Source organism: Camelus ferus, chromosome 12, assembly GCF_009834535.1.
Source record: "Camelus ferus isolate YT-003-E chromosome 12, BCGSAC_Cfer_1.0, whole genome shotgun sequence".
Lineage (NCBI taxonomy): Eukaryota > Metazoa > Chordata > Mammalia > Artiodactyla > Camelidae > Camelus > Camelus ferus.
The window spans coordinates 5401630-5420742 of NC_045707.1; the positions used below are offsets into that span (position 1 = coordinate 5401630).

Sequence of the window (19113 nt, forward strand, 5' to 3'; positions counted from 1 at the left end):
GGTCCGGTTAGAATGCAGGTTCTGATGCTGTGATTCTGAAAAGCATCCAGGAGATATGGAAGCTACTAGTCGAAGTACCACACTTTTGAGTAGTGAGGACTCAAACACTCAGTCCCTAAGCCTGCTTTAGGACTTTCTTCAAATCCATGGTTCTTTCCCTCCCCTTTTTTCCAGGTGTGTGTTGGGAAACACTACCATCCTGGCTGAGTTTGCCACCGATGACGAAGTTAGCCGCTTTCTGGCACAAGCTCAGCCCCCTACACCCGCGGCAACCCCGAATGCGCCCGCGGCGGGTTGGCAGTCCCTGGAGACCGGCCAGACCCAGCCGGACCCTGTCGGGCCTGCCCTGAATCTGTTTGGTGGGTCCACAGGGCTCGGGCAGTGGAGCAGCAGTGCTGGTGGCAGCAGCGGGGCCGACCTTGCTGGCGCTTCGTTGTGGGGGCCCCCAAACTATTCTTCTAGCTTGTGGGGAGTCCCAACCGTGGAAGATCCCCATAGGATGGGCAGCCCTGCTCCTTTACTACCTGGTGACCTTCTGGGAGGAGGGTCGGATTCAATCTGAACTTAGAACTTTCAACTCTGACCTCGTGACCTTTTTTGGAACAGCAGCAGCACTAACTTGACCTTTTCGTTTTTTTTTTCAACTTGCAATAAATACATTTTTAAAAGGAAAAAAGAAAACGGAGAGAGAAAAAAAGGTGGGTCATTGACAGACTGTCTGAGCACATAGTTGCCTCCCTTATAACTTCAGTTTTTCGTTTGGAATATGAATCCAAAAAGAGAACATATCACTCTTGAAATACTTGAATCATGAACGCCAACCTAGAAAGACAATGTGAAGCAAGTACACATACCATTTAAATTTAAACACAAAAAAATTAAAAAAATTAGTTTCTAGTTTTTCACTTTTTTCATGTTATATGGAAGTTGTTGCTAAGAAACATATATACTGAAAAAAATAGCTTTTTAACTTTGTTTGCACTGGGTGTGTTTCCGTCCTTAGGTCTACCATGTTTGGGAGGGAGGGGAATTCAAAAGAATTGTTGGGGTGGGGGGAGGGAAGACTTGACGGAGCCTCACTTTAAAAACAAAAACACAAAAAACCTAAAAAAAAAAAAAAAGGAAAAAATTTGTGATTGGCTGGTTGATAAATACCAGTGTGTTCTGGCACATGTAACTGCCCAGGCATGCTCGTTCTGGTATGTGTGTGCACGTGTGTTCATGTGCATTCGCGTGCATCCTGCTCTCTGTCTCTGTGTGTGTGTGCCCGTGTCCTCCTCCTCTTCCCCACCCCGATTTCTCAGAAAGCTGCATTGCTGACAGTCCGCAGGCTGGCTGGCCGGCCATCTGCTTTTTATTTTTATTTTATTATTTTTTTTATCTATGAGAACACAGGAGCATGGGGAGCCACTGCTACGAAAGCAACCCCGTTGGGCTGTCTGGAGGTGAACAGAGTGCTTTTTAATGATGAAAGCAGGGAGCTCCTTTACATTTGCAAAGTAGCCTGAGTGTGAGTTTTCTGTAGCTTTTCTTTTGACCTAGCAGTAGAGTGGAGCACTGCCACGTCCCAAAAATTAGGAGAGCAGGAGGTACCTCTTGGAGCAACTGTGTGTTTACTTATTTCTGTGTTTTAAAGTAAGTGGTGGCCGCTAGGCACATCTGAATACCTGTCCAGTTTCATGCTGGCCTTTTTGTTAGTTTGAATGGGAACAGATGACAAGATAGTTTCTAATGATGTGGTGTTTCAAAAGCAGAAAAATCGCGTTCCCCCTTTCTTGTGTAATCAGGTATGAGAAATTCATCAGAAAGTCAGGTAATGCTGAATTAAAATTTTCTATTGGTTCTCTTTTTCATTTTCTGGAAACAGAAAAAGCTAAGTTTTGAGCAGCCTCCTGAAAGCACCTGCAGCCCCTCCCTCTCTGCTCCTCTCTTGCTGAGCGTTACCTGTGCCAGGCCGTGGCGTGTTACAGCACCAGGCCATCACTGACAGAAACGTTTACTTAACGAATGTTCTTAAACCAGTGTGTACTTCAAGCGTTTCCTTTTGTTTCTCTGTGTTGTGTATTTCCTGTGTATGTGGTTTTGCTTAGGCAGGTATAACTTAGCAAAGACTTTTAAGTATTGCACCTTTTTTTGGTTTTGACCCCCACCCCCTGTTTTTTTTCCTTGTAATGTTGCTTTTTTAATTTCGGTATTTAAAGACTTTTTGTTGTTGTTTTAAGCATCAATGTAGTAGTACTCTGGGCCGAATAGGGGGCAACTTTTAATCCACAGTTATCACCAACATGTATGTACTTATGTTGGAATCAAAATGTATCAAACTGCTTTTTGTGAAGAGTTATAGCAGACCTGAAGGGGTACCCCTTTATACAAAGCAGATGGCTGGCGGGGCGGGCGGGGGGTGGGGGGGAACGTATGCCGGTAACGTGCTAGCACTTGTGTGGACGTCCCAGTCTGCATTATACTGTTTAACATAAAGTGCCGACATTCTGTACCAGCAAATACCTGCCCATTCCAACCCTTGGTGGGAGCAGACCTCTACTGTCCTCCGTAACTTGCTGCTAGTGAGGACAAGGGAGTTTTTCTTTCTTTAGCATCTTCAGTGAAGGATACAACAATGCCTAATACATTTGACTTTTAGCTTGTGTTGTGTGGAGGTGGGTGGGTGGGTGTGTATAGGGAAAGGCAAAAACGAATTATTTGCATTTAAGTGGTTTTGTGAGACAATGGGAATTCTATAGTCCTCTCAGCTTACCCTGTTGATGATAAACCTAGCCTCAAAAGAGATTGATGTGCATAATTCAAGTGAGCGTTTGCTCACGTAAGTCTTTGTGTGAACCCTTTGTGGGTAGGTGGTCAAACTTGAGTTTCCAGCGTTGGTTTGGTCCCATTAGATGCCTTGTAGCAAACTAACTGTGCCCTCCGGCTTCATCACCACCATGCTCCTTCCACCTCTGCCCATGTACAAAATGTCTCCTTCCAACCCCCGTGGACTGCTCTCTGCAAGGGGGCATAAACCCTGTCATGTGTGGTGACCTCCACATGGAGAGCTGCGGTGTCAGACATCTACAGAAGGCGAAATCTCAGTGTCCCTGGGCCAGGAGCACGGCCCGCGGCTCCCTCGAGCCAGTGGTGACCCTCTCCACTGGCGCGGCAGGCTCCCTGCCGTGTCCTGCCCCACCCTCCCCCTTCCTGCCTGTTGGTTCCTTGACCTGCACTATGGGTTAGTTGAGGTCCTTATGATACTACGGTGAAAGCCGGGTGCTAGAGCCCCTCTTGTTTACAAGACATAATGAGGGATTTGAAATATGTAAAAATAAACATGAGAAGCTAAAATGTTCTTCCATCATAAGCTTAAAGGGAAAAAAAATCAAAAACTTAAAAAAAGACCAAAAAGTGCGTATATATATATACATATAAATATATATTTTAGATGAAGACTAACTCTGGGAGCATTTAACAGTGTTTTTTGTTTTTGTTTTTAACATTTATTTTCCTGCTTTAAAATTTGCAAGCATTCTCAGGAATTCTAGGGTAGGAAGCCAGTTTTTGGAAGATGGTTTATTTAACCGTATCTTATCCTAGATAGACAGCTGTTTCTTTCCTGTTAATAAACTTTTACAAGTTCCTGAAACTTCAAAAAGTTTAAGCAATTTTTACTTACGAAATATGTAAAAAGAAAAGTCTCCAAACGTTATTGTCATACTGGGGATCACACATTTTAAAACACGTAGAAAGAAATATTTTTTAAAAATTATCAATTTAGCAGCAACAGGTAAATTCACTATCTTAAAAAATATGGAAGGATTAAGCTTTATAAGAGCTCTATCATGGATTCATTTGAAATTGTGTATAATTTAATGGGAGAGTGTTTGGTGTATATAAATGGGAATGCCATCACTTTATTCCTTTCCATTTAAGACTGAACCCAAATCTCCCCTAGGAATTTTTGTTTTTATTTTTTTAAAGGAACCTTTCTCCCTGTCTCTCCAACCCCAGCAACAAAAGAAAGGAAGAGAAAGAAACAACAGCTAAAAAATAGTAAAAAGTAACTCTAATCTGTAACATAGTACGGTTGGATTGCTGAGAATCTATGTAAAGAGTTAGGAAATATAGGTTAATAATTTTTGGAACAAATTTTAAATGTAGGCATTACTAGAGGACAAATATCTATGGACTGTTCTATTAATGAAGAATGTCTGTCTTACCTCCGTCTGTGATAGGGAGGAGGAGAAAATAGTAGAAGAATCTAATAAGGAACAAGTGATTTTACTTTTTTAGCTCCCAGCTACTGTTGTGCTCATTTTAATTGCTGTTTTGAAGATCTGCTGCTTAATTATCCCCATCCCTCAGCCGGAGGTGTGGAGTATTTCCTTTCAGTTTTTGGTGATGTCGAATTCTCCTTTTGTATTCCCTCCTGGGGCCAGGGGTTAGAATTCCCAAACATGACCACAGCTTCTTTTAAACATCTAAGCTTCCCAGTGGGGAAGAGACTCCAGCTCGACAGGTGAAGGGAGTGGGTGGGGTTGCTGCCTGCAATTTCTTTAAAACCGCTTTAGTGCCTTCGTACATACACCCAGACATCCTAAGCAGGGGGAACGCGCGTGTATGTGCTTGTGGTCCAGTCGCTCCACAGACAGTAAGATGCTGGCCCATTATGGAAGTCGGAGTAGTTCTGGACAGGTTCTGGACAGCCCAGAGACAGTGGTCTACATTTAAAATAAACAAACAGAAGTCAAGGAAGTTAAGTACGCTTTTATGTCTTGAGCATGTGGAACGCCAAGCTCCTTCCCTGCGCTGTTCCCCTCCGCTACTGTGTGCATTTGCAGTGACTTGGAAAGTGTCTTTGTGTCAGGCCAATAGAAAGGGGTTCCTATTTCTCTGCTCTTGTCCTTCTTTGTCGGCTCCCTTTCCCTCAACCCCCTTTTTCTCGTCAAGTTGCCGGAAGCTTTGCTTTATTGGTTGGCAGTGACCTAAGAACAGGATATAGTGAGGATGTAATGGAAAAGAAAAACTTTCCCTTCCTCTGTGTTCTTTGGCAAGAGCCATGTCTGCTGAGAGGGTAGGTGGCTTCAATACACTTAGAAAATCCGGTGGGAGCATCTTCTCTTCCACCACATTCTGGCATGTGTACAGGGCTTGCCGGTCACCTCTCATTTACGGAGGTTTTCTTTATAAACGCTTGGATCATGTGAATTTGAGCTTTCCAATTTTTAACAGTTTTCCTGTGTTGTTGTTGTTGTTGTTTTTTAAACACTTGATTACTAGTGGCTAGGAGTATCCATCTCTCAGACATCGCATACTTGGTTTCTGTCTACCACATGAGCAGCCAAAGGAAAGCAGCACTAGTAGGGGAAGGGATGTCTTCCATCAGACCGGGGACCTCTGCTGGCAGCTGAGATCCAGTGCCGTGACCTGATTTTCGGTGTTCAAAAAATACAGATCTCCGAGACACTGTGAAGAAATGAGTGGCCCACGTGGCATCTCTGATCCCTCAGTCCCTAGCCTGTTTTTCAGCACAACGTGCACAGAAGTTAACTTAACAGTGCTGCAAGTTAAGGTTCCAAACCAAAATTTTTTTTATCAGTGTCCCCCCACAGTAAATCAGCATTATGCATTGATTGCCATTCAATCAATTTTATTTATAGCAGCTTGATTTTCTATTACTGTGGCTCCTGATCTAAAAACTTTCCCACCTCTTCTGACATGAATGTAGCATAAATTAGCAGCTGGCTCTTCCAAGTTCTTGTGGGTTGAGTGTGATATATAAAACATGCAAAAAAGAAAAGAAAGAAAAAAGAAAGGAATAAAAAGAAATTCCTAAGAATTTGGAAGAGCTGTTGTAATATATCTAGCAGAAACTAGAATTTCACAGGCTATTAACTAGTTGCAAATACTCACTCTCACCACTTTTTTGGGAGTGGGAGGGGGAGACAGTTTTTGTAAGGTTAACAGCCAGATTCCACATTGACCTCAGATGCTGTGTACTTTCTAGTTTTATTTTTTATATTCTGCCATCTGCCATCTTGACTCTTCTCTCAAACAGAATGAAGATGTCTGTGAGCTGAGCAAAACGCTTAGGCCAAGCCTGTTCTCCTTTGCGGTGTAAACAGGATGTTTTCCTCGGATTTGGCTGTAAGAGCCATCTCCCAGATTAGGGAACAATTGAGTCTTTATGTTGAAAAGGTCCCCTTCTCCCCCATCCCCAGAGTTCACATTCAACATGTAACACGGTGTAGGTTACTGTTTTGAGTTTTTGGGTTTTTTTCCTTTTGTTTTGATTATGTATAAAGTCCTTAGGAGTAGAGATACATTTTTAGCTGGTTTAAAAAAAAATCAAAACTTTTTCTTCCCCAGTGTTTTGCCAAGTTTTGTCAGACTTCATGACTATGCATTAATGACACTTCTTAGTGTTACTACAAAAAGAAGTCTTGTTCTTTAATTGTTTTCCCTCCCATGAACGTACAGCTGAGGCTGCGTGCGACAGTCCAGATGAAAACAGTCTAGCCCGTGTGCACCAGTGAATTGTCAATCTTTAGACCTCAGCAGTCAGAAAACGGGGTGCCGTTTGCATACTGCACCACACCCCCTCTGCATTCTTAACCACAAGCACAGGGTGTCCGCATGGTCTAGAAACAGGCAAGTGTATAAAATGTTGTCAAGGACTTCATCATCATCATCAGTCTATTAAAAAACAGGATATTGTATGTATTTCCAGAGCTAGTGCACACCCTGTGATAAGGCCAGTGCCAAAGGTGTGTGTGTTTTCAGAGATGGTCCCCAGTTGTCAATGGTGATTTTTTTTGACCTTAAATCTGACAAGGGAGGTACTGGCATCGCATTCTTTATTTGAAATAATTATCAACTTCAAGAATCTATTAACACAGTTAACAATGTAATAAAAATTGAACAATAACCCTCTCCATCCTGCCCACCTTGCCTCCCCATGCCTGCTCACGAGCATCTGCAGGATGGTGAAGGGTGCGCGGTCAGGACACAGGGCTCCTCCCCGCTCCACCCCCGGCTGGGCTTCTCTGCTTCCCTCAGGCCGGGTCTCAGACTACATCTGGAGGAATCACCCAGTATTCGAACATCTGAGTAGTTCTTTAACTGTCAGTCTCCTGTAGTAACCTCCTACCACGACCAAAATAAAAACAGTAAAAGCGATTGAAACTGCCAGTGTTTGCCTCACAGAATTTAAATCTTTTCCCTTCCAGTTAGCTATACACCTGAACTTGTTTTTAATGACAACTGTGCACACCAGGAAAGATGGTTCTGCCCTGACCAAAAGGTCTCTGCAAGATTCAGTCGTTGGTTCTTCGTTGTGACAAACACTTGTTTTGTTCATGGGAGGAGAAAGGTCAGATAAAGGCAAGAAGTGTTGTTTTAAGTTAAAAGGAAATAGTGTTTGCTAAAGCACTTTGTGCCTCAATTTCATTTTCAAACTATAAATCATTGCTCTGAAAGTAAATTCCCAATTGGAATTGACCCATTTTGAGCCAATATTAATAAGCTGGGATTGTTTTATCAAGAAGTGAGATTCTTCTTTACTGCTCACGGTGAGCAGCAAAAGAGAAACTGTCGGAGTAGCTTCCAGTGTTGTGATGCAAAGTGCTTTCCTTCCCTTCCCATTGCCTGCGTCCCTGGACCTCTCACCGCCTCTGGGTTCCTTCTCCCCGGGGCGCGCAGTCCTCGGAGGGCTGGGTTGTGAGCAGTGGTAGGAGGGGAGGAGCAGCCTTCCTTCAGGACTCGCCCTCCAGCAGAGCTTTATGGAGAGGAAGATAGTGTGTCCTACATATAAGTTCACCAAGAATGAAGAAGTGGGGGATTTCTACAAAACAAAAACCTTTGGAACCCTTGAAGTTACATACCTTTTAAAGGTAGTATAATTTTTCACCAAGTGATGCATTCAGCATGACACTTCTTGCCAGAAATTTCAGGATAAGTTAGAATAAATGTGTTTAAAACACCACCCCTACCTACCCCCTTTTTCATTTTGTCCAAGGAATTGATTACCTAAGTGGTAATATTTCTGAATGTGCCTTTGTGAGTTCAGAGATCGTCTGTTTTAGGAAGAACCTATCCTTTGGGATAAAACAGAAAGACGGTCAGCTTAGTCTTTAGGGAAGTCAGCATTTCTCCTGGCCGTCCGCAGGGGCAGCTGTGGAGTGTTCATTAGCATCAATATTGCACAGTGTAGAGTCGGGGGAAGGGGCTCTAGGACTTGGGAGAGGGGGTGACGAGGTGATGGTGCACAGGTGACAGAGACCAGGTTAGTCCAAGAGTGCAGGTGGACCTTTCCTAGCTGCATTGCCTAGTTCTCTTCGTGTATATGTGTGTGCGTGCGTGGCTGTGGCTGTTTGAGTTTTCGTCTTTCTGTAAGCACTGGAGAACTGAAGTATGGTGATGTTTGTGACACATGCACATTGAGAATGCTTTTTCCAGCTCCTGCTACGCGCAGAGCGGGCAGCGAATTTCCACCCTTGAGTCTGTGTCCTGGGAAGATAATTCTTTTCCCAAATGGAAGTCATATGATGTTGCTGTTTATGCGAACAGGGTATTACACACAAGGAAAAGGCTTTTGAGAGAATAAGATTGAAGCATTTGAGAAAGAGAAAAATCTGAAATCATATTTTATTTCTTCAGAATGATGATAGTTAAACATAGAAATCTGCAGTGTCTCTTCTTTTGTTTTATGTTTGTTTTAATTCCACCTCTTCTCCCCGCTCCCTATCTTCTAAAGAAATAGCAAGTGAATGCTAAGGGCCATTTCCATAATTCCTCAGAACTCCCCAAAGAGGAAAACAGTCCCTCCACGAGATTCCTTCAGCTTCATTCAGGAAGACACAGGGAGGAGAGATGCTGCAGCTTCCAGGGCTTCACTCTCATTCCTCTCTAATGGCCTTGAAATGTATTATTATGCAAATGTGAATTTTGATACTGAATTTAAGAAGAGGTTGTTGGATTTTTCTTTTTTCAAAAAAAAAAAGATCCCATATGTGGTCATCATTGCTTCTTTATTTTGTAACGTGAATTGTAACTATGCATTCTGCAAAGGGGCGGGAGGAGAGGGCAGAAAGGGGAAGGAAGTAGCTTTGCATCCTTGTTCTATGGTTTCTGTGTCCATGGTATCCCCCCCACGTGCTGGCAGGGAAGGGGAGTGAGAGCAGAGGCAGTAAGGTCGGCACAGTGAGGTAGAAGGAGACCTCTGTCCGCCGGCCCACCTGCCGGCCCGGCACAGCCTGGGGGTCCTGCGGTTCTGTCAGCCCGTGTGGTCCCGGAGTCTCCGTCTTAGCCGTGCAGTGTTAACCTGGTGCAGTGGTGGGGCCCCAAAGGCTCCAGTGTTCTCTGGAAAAAAATACTCGTCCTTTCCTGAATTCAAAACCCTTTCAAGCTCAGGAAACCTGCCTCACTCTGCTGACCTTAATCCTTATGTCAATTTCAAAAAAGACCTCCTCCTCCTCCTCGCTCCATTTTAATTTTTCTTTCTTCTTTCTTAATCGTTTTTAAGTGAATTGAATTATAAGGAAACTCTGGCTCTGTGGGGCAGGAGACTGTTGCTTGACGGTCCTCTTCCCCGTCCACGACCCTCAGCCGCGCGTCAGCTCCCTGCTTCCTTTGCATCTGTGAAGCTGCGTGTAGCTGTGCGCAGTGAGGTATCTGACCCGGGAGAGCCTGCAGCCTCCTCTTTGTCCTCACAGAAGCGCTTTGCTGATCTTGCCTGTGGTGAGTCGTGGCGCCCGCCCTGCTCTGGTCTAGGCATTATTTGCAACACACAGTATCGTAAGCGAGAGATTGTTCTGCCCACAGTCAGTGTTTCCGTGTGGTGATGTTCACAGTACTGTAACGAGTAACAGACTTGATCACAGTCTCCTCGTGCCCCTGCAAGGCTGCAGAGGCACCATCTTATCAGGGTTCCAATCTGCTAGATTGCCTTTAGACAAAAAAAAAAAACAAAACAAAACAAAAAAATGAAATTCTGACGTTTCAACTGTCTAACACAAAACAATACCTCGAGGTACATTTCCCCTGCAGTGTAGACCCTTAACTCCCCTCTCCTTTTCTGACATCAGTGGGTTATCCTTTTAAAAATATGAATGTGTAAATAGCAGGATAACTTTTACAATTTTTTCTTTGCTGTGAAAGTAACCCTAAAATATGATATTTTCTCCTTTTTTTCTAAGCCATCATGTTTGAGAGGAGAAAAGCAGAACAGGTCAGGGGAGTGGACTTGCATTTGTGGGGTGGTGGTCTCTCCGTTGCCTCCCGTACACAGTGACAGCAGACCAGCGTTTGTACCATTTTGAATAGATGCCACCTATTCCGGCTCTAGGTCCAGGGTAGGGAGTGTCTGGATTCCTCTCTTCCAGAAGGTCCGCCACCTCGAGGGACTCCAGAGTTTTCTCTGCCTGAGACCTTGAACTCTCGGCCTTTCTTGGTTCACACACACACACACACGAGCGCGTGCACACACACATACATGCACGCACACACAGGCGCATGCACGCACACTTTGAGTTACTCAGTCGCATCCTGTAAGTCATAAAGAGAATTAGTCCTGGCATTTCAATGTTGTGCTTTAGAATTCATAGCCTTGTCAATTTGTGATGCTCCGGAAATGAATTGATTTCTTACTTAGGTGGGAGCTCATCTGAGACAGGCAGACGACCTCCCTGAAAGGCGCGTGCAACCCTCAGATGCTTCTCCCTCCATGAGGCTTGAAGCTGACACTAGGTAGACGGAAAGAAGTTTCACAAGTGCTGCTTGTAGGGACCTGTCAGCTACTGCTCTCCTAGATTCAGGCACCCACGAGGCAGGGTCAGAATGGATCCTTCTGAGTAGCTTCTCCAGCAACCCCCAACTCCCCCCATCTTAAAGATAAACCCTGTATCTGTCAAGATGCCCTTTTTTGAGCTCGCTCACCTTGTACAGTGACGATGTCCTTTGAGGGGAAGAAGCATGCTACTAAACACGCGTTCACCGCCCGCCTGCTGATCTGGGCGCCGCTGGCCTTCAGGGTTTATTTCTGTTGGTTGTGTGGAGGCCCCTTTTCTGTCCATCTCCTTCTGCTGATCCTTCCTGAGTTCTCCCTGCCCTTCTGTCCCGTACAACAGAGGCTCCCTAAGGGCTTTGCTGGTTTCTGCACTTCTGTCCTAGGACACTCCCCCCACCACCCTTTGCACACACCAGTGACCAAAGTGTGTCCAGTGATCTCACAGAAGACATCAAAAAACGGTGCACACACCGTGGGTGTGCTCACAGACACGCGCACAGACTCTGCGCCCTTGGCCTTAACCTCAGGATGACTTACGGTGCAGGAACATTTTTAACAGGTTTTAAAAAAATTTAAAAAATACCCTTTTGGGAGGAAAAAAAAAAGCAGACGAAACAGCTCAACTGTGCCCACTCCTGACTCTCCACCATTTGCTTACAACTTACTCTGTGCCCACCCCACCCCATCCCTGTTTTGAGTAACCAAAAACAGATAACAGAAGCAACCTGAGGAGAGGTTTCTGGACTATTTTATCTTTCTCCATGTAGATGGAGATATATATGCTGCTTTGGGTTCCATAATCCTAGGGGGCTATGTTTACATAGTAAAATACATCCTACCAAATCAGGAAACTGAGTAAGGAAATCTCTGCAGTCAGAGTTAGGTCACTGATGGTGAACAAGAGAAGCGAGGGCTCCTGGGGGTGGGGCAGAGGAGGCGAGGCGGAGAAGTACCATCTAATGGCTTGTGACGCGTCGCTCCTTCCTCCTTCCTCCTCCCTTCGCTTCTCTCCTTGCCCCCTTAAAAGAAGGTGCAGAGAAGGGCATCAGAAAGAGGCTGGATCTTTAAAAGGCAGCTTTCCAACTTTGCACACAAACAGGTAACAGGAAGGTACAGCAAAACTCCTCTCATCTGAAACACTGTCAGCAGAAACAAAACCTGTAAACATGACTCAATGGCTGCACATGTTGATGCTCTCTGCAAGTTACCTAGAAGTGTTTTGTTTTTCTTATACTTGAAATAGCTTTTACAATATTATTTTGGTGGCTTTCTTTTCTCTCTCCTGGTGGGCGATAGAGAAGGTGAATGACGGGGTTGAAGGAAGTTTGAGGGGAGAAAAGGGAGGATATGGCATTGTCTTTTTATTTTATTTTTTTTCTTAAACATAGAGGTTTAATCAAACTCCCATATGTTGAAATTGCTCCTCATATTACTGGTTTTACATGGACACAGAAACTAGGCACTTTAGAGGTGCACTTGCATGGCAGGCTGGGCCCCCCTTTTCTATATTTTATTTTACTTTTTTAGTATAGTGGTACTTAAAATCACTGGTTCACTTAAAAAACAAACAATAAAATGTTAAACTCTACTAATGTACAAATAAGCTGAAAAGTTGCATTTTATGTGTATTTTTTGCCATAGCAGGTACTGTATTTCTCATGCTGGATTTCAAAAAAAAAAAGTCAAAAACAAAAAAAACTAAAGGGTGGTCTTTTATTGGATTGTGACAGGTTGAGTAATAAGGAATTAAGTCGTTGTCATTTCATTAAAACTGAGAGATGATGTAATGCATATATAAGAGTTTTCTGAAGGGTTTTTTTGGGCTTTTAAACAGCTTATTTTTGTTTTTGTTTAGTTTTTTATTTTATTTTATTTTGGAAAGATATGATTGTATTATGTGCAACTCAGTTGCTTACATTATAACTACAAAATATTTTTGGGTTCCTGGAAAAAAAAAAAGAAAAAAGACTAATAAATGTGTTTGGCTGCTAAGCATTTATTGTGGTTTCCTGTTTTATTCTGCCAATTTAATTTGCTCGTTTGTTGAATGTTTATATTTTTTCTGCTCTTCTTCCTCTCCCTGCTGCACACATAAAAGCTATCTGAAATTCAGCATCTGAACTGGGCCTCAACTTTATCTGCTTTGTCTTGTTATGTTTTTGTTGTCGGGGTTGTCAGGTTGGCCTGTTCATGGTGGGTTTTGTGCTCCTTGCTGTCTGCCCGGCTGTTGGGTTCAGATTCTCTGAAAGAAGTTGATAATCTCCTGCTGCCTTTTGTTGTTGTTGTTGTTGTTGTTGTTTGGCGGGAGAACACTGGGGTACAGACAAGAGGGAAGATGCCTGCTGCAGCCCAGAAGAGGACCAGCTCGGCGGGGAGCCACCGGCCGGGCCCCTGCCCTGCTCTGAGTGCTCGCCCAGAGGAGCAGGAGAGCCTTACCCTAAAGGCGAGGTTGTTCCCATCTGAACAGTTCCTTATTTATTGTTAGTTGCTAGAGACTTGTTAAAATGTGATCATGAAATGCCTCTAATGGCACAGGGGAAGAGTGGAAGGGAAACTTCTGTTTTATAGTTCTCAGGTAACGTGTCTGACTTAATTCTCAGAATGCTGCGTGACACAGATGGATAGCAACAAACCTGCTTCCTGAAGAAACTGCAGCTCAGCGTAATTTAAGTAGTGGTAGTAACACTGAGTGCTTGCTGTAAGCTGGGCACTGCTCTAAGCATGTTCTATAAATGTTCACTCGTTTAATTGAAACTTGTCTCAGTCACCATACTAGGAACCCAGATTGGATTTGAAAGTTATCATGCCAAAATGCCTCTGCTGAAAACCACCTGGAATTCTGAGAAACTGGTCTTAAGCAAGTCTGTTGTGCAAGGTGGTAGGCCATTTACCATACAATTCTTATCATAAGATAAGTAAACATTGGGAAATGAGAGGTGAACTAGATGTCAACACCTTGAGGGCCTGCCTGTATCAAGTAAGTACTGTTTTTTTGAGGACTAGAGGTCATTGCAAAACCTGTGAAGACCTTTATCACCAAAGACTTCATTTTAAATTTGGATATTTTGAAAATGCATAAATGGCTAAAGGTGGGGCCGTTATAGACGTGAAGATGGTTGTTGAGACATGAGTGTCTGACTCAGCCTTCCTCACCACTGCGTGCCCTGCCATCACCTTAGGTGACTTCAGATCCACTTGGAAAATCCATCCTAATGGCCAGGCTTCTGCACTCCTTCCTTCAGTCAGTCCAGCCACACACTCCCATACTCGCCCAAAATTGCACCCCTCCAGAATCACTTAATTTCAGCATCCTTGACCTTGACCGCCTGTCCTCCCAGCTGGTTCCCCCTCCTCTTTGGCTTTGTTTTGACCTCACCAGCCATTCCAGGACGCTGGCCTGTTTACTTCCTTCCACTCAGTCAGTCCTCTCCTTTTTCTCACTTCCTTCCTAATCCAGTTTAGATTTTATAGCCCATAATTTTAATAATACAGTTGCTAAAATCCCCACTTTGAAAAACCCTATTTTCTATTTTGCATCAGCCAAAAAAGCATCATTAACTACGGGGCAAATAAGGACTCCTGTGAATCCACTGTAACCAACCAGCAATGAGACCTTGATCCCCAGCAAGCATCCTGTGTGTACCAATACATGGAGAAGATTAGAGGTATCTGGAAGGTGCCCCGAGACTCCTTCCAAATTACAGAGAGATGCTTCCCCCTCAAGTGCTGGTCCGTCCAGTGCTTGAGATCCTTTCCATTCCTGCCCCCTTGGCTACTTTTAACTCTCCATTCTCTCTTCAGCTGATCAGCTGCAGTCCTTGCCAGTCCACGTGCTCAAATCCACCCCATGGTCAACACCTCCTGTGGGCCCACATTCTAGTTCCTCCCTTGCCAGCTGCTGTCCCATTTTTCTTCTCAAGAAATTCTCTCTCTCCTTCCTGGTTCTCTTCCAGCCTGGTTTCTGCCTCTATCAGCCCCCTGCAAGAGCTGCCTCTAAGGCACTAGCAACCCCCCTAGTCCAGTGGAATGACCACTGCCTCCGGACACCACAGCCCCTAGGTCTCCCTTTATGCTCTAACCTGTCCTTTACCTCCCATGTCGCTTTCATCCTCATACCTGGCTGTGAAATGTTGGATTTCATCAGCTCTCACATCCAGGCCCTCCTTCGTTCTCGCTGTGCTAACACCCTGGACAGTGTCATCCACCTCACTGGCCGCCTCTCTTACTCTCCTTTTTCCTCTGACTGAGCTCTAATTTTGGCCTGGCCCTAGGCCCTGTCCTGAATTTTGTTTTCTAGTCAGGCTTCTCTCCCTAGATGAGTTCACCTGGTTGTGTGGTTTTAAATACAACACGTGTCCAAATTACATCTCCAACCCTGGACTTCCTAATCTGTCTATCCAACTGACTAAACTGCCTGTCTACTTCTAAATCCACTGGGCAAACCCCTCCACCCTCCTTGTCAAATCTCCTTCTTCCCCAGTCTTTTCCCATCTCAGTAAATGGCACCACTGATCGCCTGACTTTTCACACCCACAGCTTCTCCACATGGCTTATTTAGTCCATACTAAACATAAATCCTCAAACAGTCCACATCCCTCACATCTAACCACAACCAACTCTTGGGTCCAACCACCTAGAGCACTGTAGCAGCTACCTAGAAGTCTGCCATCTTTTCTCTTGACCCCACCCCAGACTCTTCTCTGTTCATGCCTCTACCTTTCAGTGGTTTCTCTTGCAGTTAAAATCCAAACTCCATACCATGGCCCATAAACCCCACACAAATCCCACGTACGGTCGCATTCCCTCTGACCTCCCAGTCGCAGTCTCAGACTAGCCCTGTCAGCTTTCCCTTTTTCTTAATCACAACAATTTCATGCCCACCTTAAGGCCGTTATATTTATTTTCCCACTGCCTGGAATGCTCTTTTCCCTGTATCTTTGTGTAGTCTCTGATCAAATGTGAGGTCTTACTTGATTATTCTTTCAAAAAAATAGTCACCACCTCCACCCCCACCCTAAGCTGCTCTGTGCTCTTGTCCTGCTACAGTTTTTTTTTTTAAGCTGAAAGAATTTTATTGTTAGCACTGTGTATCAGCCACCTAGATCCTGTCATTAACATTTTACTATACTTGTTTTATCATATATTTACCCACCTGTGTATCCATCAGTCACTCCTGTCTTTTATGCACTTCAAAGTAAATGCTAACATCAGTGTGCATCCCTCTAAATACTTAAGTAGGAATATCATTTGCTACAGTTCAACATTGGTTTTGTTTTTTCTTTGATATAAGATTTATATTCCATGAAATGTACAAATTTAATTTACATTTGCTGAACTTTTACAAATGCTTGTGTTTAACCCAAACCATTATCAAAATATAGAACGTGACCATCACCCCAGGGGATTCCCTACGCCCTTTCCCAGGCAGCTCTGATTTACCCTCCTGGGCTTTGTCCTACTATATTTTCTTCATAAAACTTATCACTTTCTAAAATTATCTTGTTTAGTCTCTATTAGCCATCTCCCTCACTGGAATGTAAGCACCGAAAAGGGCAGAATTCTTTTCTGTGTTGTTCACCAGCTCCAAGTCCTGAAACCTCCTATGGCTTTAATTACCATCTACATGCTAATAACTGCTAAATTTGTATTTGCAACCATTACTGAGCTCCAGACTTGTATATATAATTGCCTACTCAGCATTTTGAAACACCTGGCTATCTTAATCGCTCTGCAAACTCAATAAATTCAAAGAGAAGTCCATCCTGCCTGTTTGCACCCCCTCTCACCCCATGATAAATGGCATTACCATGCTTTCAGTGATAAAACTTAGAAACATAGGAGCATCCTTACTCCGCATGACTAAAACCCATCACCAGGCTGGATGGATTGCACCTCTTAAATTAATCTCTTCCTTTTCTTCATTTCCTCTGCCACTTACTTCCTTTGTCTAAATTAGATCACTGACAGCCTGAATCCACTGCATTAGCCCCGCTGGTTTCTCACTTGGCCTTCACTCCAGTTCCCCTGCCCCTAATCCATTCTACACATAATAGCTGAGATATTTTTCAAAACATTAATCTGATGGAGTCATCCTCTAGCCTAAAACCTTTTAGTGGTTTCCCATTGCTTAGAATAAAACCCCCAAATATCTTTATTTCCAACTAGGTTCAGATGGTCTGGCTTCCATCTACTTCTCCAGATTTACCTCCCTCTCTTCTCTCCCTCTCCATTCTAGCCTCATCAGCTGACCACTACATCTCAGGCCTAATACAATGCTTGGCACACGTTATGCACAATTGTGAAATGAACCATCCTAAAGGATAGCAGAACATCACATCAAGAATTTAAGAAACTAGGTATTTTTAAAGCCTGAAATAAAAACAGAAGGACAGATGTAAAACTCCTGATTTAGAGATGTTGTTGTAGCTAACAGTGACAACCAGCGGGAAGTGTCTAGGTGGCCTTTGAAGACTGAGAACCAAAGCTTTGGAGAACCCCGTGGACTCAGAAGGTAAGACCTGCAGATGTGCAAGCGTTTTCTGAGGGGAGTGAAGGTGGATTAAATCTTGAGGAAATTCCCACTGCTTCCTTTTCCAGGAGTGAGAGGAGGAAGGATCACCGAAGAGCAGTCAGAAAGGGAGAAGAATCAGTACAGTTTAGTTTTCAAAGCAGGAAGGAGGGGTTATCAAAAAAGCTAAATGTTTCAATCAGCCAAGAGGGATGATTTAGTACCGGGGCGGGGGGGGGGACTAACTCAAAAATCAAAATGATTTAAAGATGTACATTGGGATGCTTTTTCTGTTCTTTCCCAGCCCATCCTGTTTCCTGCGTGTCTACCTGCCCCCACCATAGACTTTATTAGTGATTCTGTATGCAAATAGGCAAACATATATATTACAGAAAGGGCCTACTGTTTATTAGAGGAAGCTTTTGGTGATCAGTGAGAGTGCAGTTTAGAGGAAATGAGAGAGGCAGAGGTTGCATTGCAGTGATAAGGAATACATCAGGGAAGGGAACAAATTTACTGAATACAGGAGCCCCAGACCCCTCGCTGTACACCTGGGGATCATGAGGCATGTCTTACAGGTGAGAATATCCAAGTGCCAAGAGACTGAGTAATTGCCCAAGTCTCACAGCTAATAACTGGCAGTGCCAGGAATGGTTGTTGATCCTCACGTGGATTTAACCATATCATGTGGTGAAGAGGCAGCCAGAAACAGGTTTCTGTGTTAAGGAGATAACAGCAAGTGAAGATGTTTCTATAGTGGAAGGGACCTGTGCATTTAAAAAAGATAATAATAATCAAAGGAGAAGAGAGGCAGAACTGGAGAGACTGCAGATTTGACATAAAATAATTGAAACAGCAAGATCCTTCACTGAATGAAGAGACAGAATGAAGGCAGGAACCCCTACTGGAGGAGGAAAAGTAACAGCAAAGTGAAGCAGAGCCAGGAGAGAGGCCAGAAGACTGAGGAGACAGTTGAGTTCGCAGTAGTCACAGTGGAAAGTGAGAGCAGTAAGCTCAGTGCAGCACAGCAGAGCAACGACAGCCCTGAAGCACTCTGCAACAAGTGGGAATTTGCAGGGAGTAGTCATCTTTCCAAAGTTGTCTGCCCTCACCCCCAAAACCAATCCTCGGCAGCTCCAGAGGGGAGGTGGAAGAAAACCCAGGTGGTAGGCCCAGGTTAACTGATGGGCTTCTTCGATGGCAGGGTATTCCAGAATTGGTGCTGTGGTCACTTCTGACAATTCTCAAGCCCAGGTGGAGACACGAAGGATCTATGGAATGAGGACACTGGAGAAATGTGAGAGACTATGGGAAGACGAAGTGCAACTTCAGGATCAAACTTGCGTCTTGGTGACTGGGCCTTGCTTCCCTTTGTGCACTAGGGTCCTTCGGGCAGCATTCATTCACCCAGCATTTATTGAGCATCTATACTATGCTAGTCCTGTGTTAGATCCACCTGCCAGGGACACGGCTGATCACGACAGACGTGACCTCCACCCCCACTGAGTTTGCCATGGATGGGAAAGGCAAACAACACTGAACTCTGGTGAGAGTTATGAGAAAGGCCTATAAGAAGCAAGGAGGTCACTCATCATCTATAAAATCCCAGAGGTGAGGAGGGAGAACACTACAGGGTGGTCCATAGGTGTGTGAATAAATCGTAAATAAATTAACACAGAAATGGAAAGGTGACAGGAAAAGAAGTTGTCAAAGACAAGATCTTGGAAGTCTTGAGATCTAATCAGCAACTTTTAATATCCCTAAAGTATTATGGTTACCGGAAAAAGGGCTGTTCACATAAGCAAACAAGCTGAGAATTCAAAACAGACCT

General features: G+C 44.1%; 1 protein-coding gene across 1 annotated transcript in view; it reads left to right on the forward strand.

The window, feature by feature from the left end:
* The window catches only part of TNRC6B (trinucleotide repeat containing adaptor 6B), a 225161-nt gene extending 212392 nt beyond the window's left edge, over positions 1 to 12769 (forward strand). The window contains 1 exon segment of the mRNA XM_032492297.1: positions 175 to 12769. Within this exon segment, the coding sequence (XP_032348188.1) occupies positions 175 to 562 (388 nt within the window). The 3' untranslated portion in view covers positions 563 to 12769.
* Positions 12770 to 19113: the final 6344 nt, after the last annotated feature.